The 4,901-nt window shown below is 49.4% G+C and overlaps 1 protein-coding gene across 1 annotated transcript; it reads right to left on the minus strand.

Moving 5' to 3' along the window:
• Positions 1 to 1,554: 1,554 nt before the first annotated feature.
• Positions 1,555 to 4,555, minus strand: Gstm3 (glutathione S-transferase mu 3). The gene is made up of 8 exons (XM_051177749.1): positions 4,433 to 4,555; positions 3,983 to 4,058; positions 3,618 to 3,682; positions 2,969 to 3,050; positions 2,773 to 2,873; positions 2,215 to 2,310; positions 2,015 to 2,125; positions 1,555 to 1,740 (listed from the first exon to the last, which is right to left on the minus strand). Exons 1-8 carry the CDS (start codon positions 4,478 to 4,480, stop codon positions 1,642 to 1,644), a joined length of 678 nt encoding a protein of 225 aa, XP_051033706.1. The 5' UTR covers positions 4,481 to 4,555; the 3' UTR covers positions 1,555 to 1,641.
• Between the last annotated feature and the right edge of the window lie 346 nt (positions 4,556 to 4,901).

Raw genomic sequence — 4,901 nt, forward strand, 5'->3', positions numbered from 1 at the left:
TTTTTCTTTATTAACCAGCTGTTCCAATTCACTGACAAGCCCATAGTGTGGAATGCCACCTTTATTGTACTAAGCTCTCTCCCCTGCCCGGCACGGGGCGTTTGTAAGCTGCAGTCCTGTTGAGTCTATCAGCACCACACAGTTTTACTTGGTTATCTCTGTGGTTTCACAAGAGTTCCATTGTTGGGAGCCATGTGGCCCAATTTTGGACCAGTTGAGTGCTTGTCCAATGGGTCTCCAGATGAGGCAAAAGCCATGGAGACAGTCTCACTCAGCAAGGACCAGCAGACTTCTGGACAGTGCAGAATACGGCCGGGACCAAGCATCCTCCATGCTCTCTTCTCTCTGGTAAACTGACAATTCTCTTGGTGGTTAATCACTCGTGGTGATGGGAAATGTCGTTCTGTAAATATATTTCTCATACTGGTTAATGAATAAAGCACTGTTGGCCAATAGGAAAGAAAGATAGGCGGGACTAGGAGACAAGGAGGATTCGAGGAAGTAGTGAGGAGGAGTCAGCATGGAGAGACTGGAGACAACAGAGGTCCTGGCTCTCTCCGGTAAGATGAAACCACGTGGAAATACTTAGATTAATAGAAATGGGTTAATACTTAAGACAGAGCTAGCCAACAAGAAACTAGTACCTGGCCAACAGCATTATATCAAATACAGAATCTCTGTGTGTTATTTGGGGCAGGCATGGCGGAGGGACTGGCCGGACCAGGTCGGCAGAAAAAACTTACTTGTAACATCATGGGGCAAATGTGATTATTCTCAGAAGCCCCACTTTTTTCTAGAATATTTCCCCCTAAAACTCTTTGGGAGCTGATGCTTCTCAGGTTTCTTGTCTGGGGATGTCAACTGTCACTTCAGACCCCGGGAGCTGTTCAGATTCAGTGATGACAGGATTGGAGGCAGATCACCCCTATTTTTGTAAATATGTTTTGAAGGAGATTGTTGTTCTTGAAAATGTGGGCCTGTGTTAATCATCTTTTAGTTTTGTAAAGACAGGATTACCTGGCTTGATATTTGGACAAGGTAGCAAAGTGATGTGTTATTTTTAGTTTAAAGATGTTTTGATGTAGAAGTTGGGAGAAAACCTATTTGTCATATTCGTCTTTGCTGGAGTTAACATTGGAGGGTGGGAAAAAACTTGTTTGCTATTATGGAAAAACATGCTTGTTTTTGATGCTTAAATAAAGACTATAGAAGGCTGGAGCTATTCGGGGCCAGCCACTTGTGTGAAACTCATCTGGTGGTCTGGCAGTTCATTTCTTAGTGCCAATGCCCCTTCCCTATCTCAGTACCTGAACCCAGGCTGTATCAGGACCACAACACTCCATGCCTGGTTAGAGCAGTTGTCACATGACACTGGGCAATGGCTCCACTTCCAGTACCCACACAGGCTTGGGGATAACTTCTGGCCCTTGAACTCAGCTGAGAAGGGAGTATCAACGTAGTTAGGCATGGGTTTTTATCTCCTTCATTCCCAGCATCTCCTCACCCTCCTCCTTTGGTCTTTACCCCACAAGAAGAACGCCATCTAGACACCAGTTAATGTAACTGCCGTTTATTAGAAAGTGCAGTAACGACAGAACGCAGGCCCCTCAGGACAGGATGGAACGGAGCCCCATATGCTGCTCAGCATATGCACTTGTTGCCCCACTTGGCATTCTTGTTATTGATCGGCATCTTGAAGAACCGGTCACACTGCAGGAATGAGGCAATTTTCTCCAAAGCCTGAAGGAAAAGAATACCAGGGCTTATTAGGACTCTAGCCTCACCCAGCAGACCCACAACAAAACAGCATCATTCACATGGTACCTGCCTTCGCCTATTTCTTTCAGCTGTTGCTTTCTGGGTGTATAAGCCAGGCTCTTTCCAAGACTTAGAAGCCTGGAGGTATCTAACCATTGATCTCTTTAGGCAGAAGCTGGTGTTGGGCAAGTACAATGGGACCTGCCGGGTGTAGGGAGCCTATGCTTACTTGTGAGAAAGGGACATGGAACATCACCTCAAAACGGCACATGAAAGCCTTCAGATTTGGAAACTCATCCAGGCACTTGGGCTCAAACATACGGTTCTGGTCTAAGACATCATAGGTGAGAAAGTCCACGAAGGTAAGCTAGAAGGAGGACGAGGACATGTGAGGCTGGGGAGTTGACCAGCACCTGCAGAGACAGACAGGCCCCTCTCCCTGTGCCCTCTCCCTACCTTTTCCCCTGCAAACCATGAGAATTTCCCCAGGAACAAGGAGAACTGTCTCAGCTGTGAAGGCAGCTGTTCCAAGTACTGAGGCTTCAGGCTTTCCTATGAGGGAAAAGAAGCAATAGCTGTTGGGTCGGCAAGATGGTGATCAGGGTTTGATTCCCAGGTCCCTCATTAATGTTGTCTTCTGCTCACTGTTTGTTCTTGTTCTTTCTCTCTCTCTCTCTCTCTCTCTCTCTCTCTCTCTCACACACACACACACACACACACACACTGGCTGGCAGCTGTAGTCAGGGCCTGGACCAGTGATGGACACATCAGACCCTTCTCTAGGCAGCTTCTTACTGCCTTCACTTGGAGAAAGCAGGATGGGGAGCTGGGCTTTGGAAAGGAAGAGAAGCTACACCAGAACTACATGACAAAACAAACAAAGAAAAAAAAAATCTGCTTCCAATCCTTAGGGATCTGAGTAATGGAAAGATGGCGATGGGAGAGGGGAGCAGAACAATTCTTAGTGTGGTTGCCTGAAACCCCACACAGCAGATCCTAGATAAGGAAGCTCACATGGTCAGAATTGTAGCAAAGCCGGACCAGCTGCATGCGGAAGTCCATTATCTGGTTCTCCATGATGTCCACTCGGATCTTTTCTTCTTCAGTGTCGCCGCCTGTAGGTCAGATGGCAGGCAACAAGTCATCCTCGGGACTGCCTACCCCCAGGTGGGCCAACTGCCTGTCTCTCCCATGAGCTTTGGCCACTTACACATGTTGTGCTTGCGCGCGATGTATCGCAAGATGGCGTTACTCTGCGTGATCTTGTTTTTCCCGTCCATAAGGTAGGGCAGCTAGAAGGAAAAGTGAAATAGTGAGCCCAGCTTGGTTTTGCCTCCTCCACTCTTCCGGAAAAAGAGACTTTGAAGGCAGGAGATATCAGATAATAGAAGCTAGGGAACAAACACCTGATTCTAGACAAGGGCGCTTAATTTTGTGTGTCAGTGTGAATGTATGTGTATACCATGTCGACTTTCTCAGATTACTTTTTAAAAAAGCAAATTGTAACTCTTTTTATATTTAAAAGTAAAACTGTAAGAGTAGTGTGCTTGTGGACACATTAAAGAGCACTTAGTAAATACTGGGACACATTCAGGAGAATATGGAAGTATCTGATTTCTGTCAGTGACAAAGTCACAGACCTGGCTAGTAACTAATGTCTTATGAGAGAGGAAAATGTTAGTGTTTGATAGTCATTAGTGGGAATTAAAATGTTGCTCTCCCTCCTGTTCAGTGGCCCTTGAATTCTAGCCATTCTCTCCATGTGAAGCGCCTCCATTCTAGATTCTCCCAAACCAGAGATGAAGTAAAGGACGGATAACTAGAAGGCCTTCCCTTCTGCCCACTCCAAAGCCACCTACGTTAGGAAAATCCAGATCTAGTTTGAATTTCACGTCCAGCCACTGGCTTCTATCATAGTCAGGAGCTGTAAGAGAAAAGTGGGACCCAACTCCCTTACCAAGCTAGCCGAGAAATGACTTAGTCCTGATACTTCAAGTTCCCAATCCCCCAAATCTAACCCTTGGGTTTCTGCAGCCTCCGTATTAAAATGGGCTTGGGCAGCAAGAGGAAACCCCACGGATGAGTTTCTCTTGGCACAGTTCCCAGCTGACTGGAGCAGGGGACCCATACGAAGAACTCGGTGTAGTGTTCCTCTCTGGGTGAAAGACATTTGGAGAGCCACCCTGGCCCAGTGCAGAGGGCCACTGGCACCCACAGAAGTTACCTTCCCCACACGTGTACCGTTTCTCCTCATAGCAGGTATCAGTATACTCCAGGAGCATGCGGATGGCATGAGCCAGCTAAAAGTAGGGTACAGAGAAGGACCAAGGTCAGCGCGCCTGCGTGTACCCACTGGCTCCCAACCCCCGCCCGGCAACGTCCCTAGCCCAGCGCCGCCAAGCCCCTGCCTCCCGTCGCGGAGGGGGGGGAGGGGGCAGGGGGAATTGCCGTTAAGCAGCCCCTTCGCTCTGGTCCCGTCCCGTCTCCTCCTCTCCCCACCGGCCCGGGGACCCCGTAGGCTGGCCGGAGGTAGACCTCCGAGGGCAGTTTAGCTGATGTCGGCCACAGCGGGAGGCCGCTTCCCCACCGGCTGCTGCCCACCCCTCCCCACTCCCCCTCCGGCCAGCCGCCTGCATCTGTGCCCCAGCGGCTGGGCTGACGAGGGTCCACTCACTCCGCGAATATCCCAGTAACCCAGAACCATAGCCGATTTTGACGACATCTTGAAAGATCTGAGCCCCTGCAGGGATATGCGAAGGAATGTGGGCGCCCAGCTTTATACCGGACGCTGTGGGCGGGGTCAATGTGGTCGGACTGGCTCCTCCTTCCTCGTTCTGTGCTTCACCCGCCCTCCGCGTGGTAACTGGGCCACGCGCACGCGTGGCTCAGGCGCCAGAAAGCTTATGGTGCGAACTTCCTCCACCGCTGTTGATGCACCCACAGCCCGGTGGTAGGGACCTGGTCCTTAGTTACTTGGGGACCGTGAGAGTCATGCCGCATAATGAGCTGGCATTGGTCAGCGGAATTCTAACCACAAGAGAACCACTGTCTTTGGTTCCCTTGGAGAGACACGTGAAGAGCTGAGAAGGAAAGCATGATAACAACAAGAAGAACTAATAAATCACTTGGACACATAAAACTGT

The sequence above is a fragment of the Phodopus roborovskii genome, unplaced genomic scaffold (genome assembly GCF_943737965.1).
Source record: "Phodopus roborovskii unplaced genomic scaffold, PHOROB, whole genome shotgun sequence".
Taxonomy (NCBI): domain Eukaryota; kingdom Metazoa; phylum Chordata; class Mammalia; order Rodentia; family Cricetidae; genus Phodopus; species Phodopus roborovskii.

Excerpts from the sequence above, each read along its gene's own strand:
- Gstm3 (XM_051177749.1), bottom strand. The coding sequence starts at position 4,480 with ATGTCGTCAAAATCGGCTATGGTTCTGGGTTACTGGGATATTCGCGGA. Across the intron at positions 3,683-3,982 it reads ACGGTACACGTGTGGGGAAG|CTCCTGACTATGATAGAAGC; the intron begins GTAACTTCTGTG and ends TTTCTCTTACAG. Across the intron at positions 2,874-2,968 it reads CGCGCGCAAGCACAACATGT|GCGGCGACACTGAAGAAGAA; the intron begins GTAAGTGGCCAA and ends TCTGACCTACAG.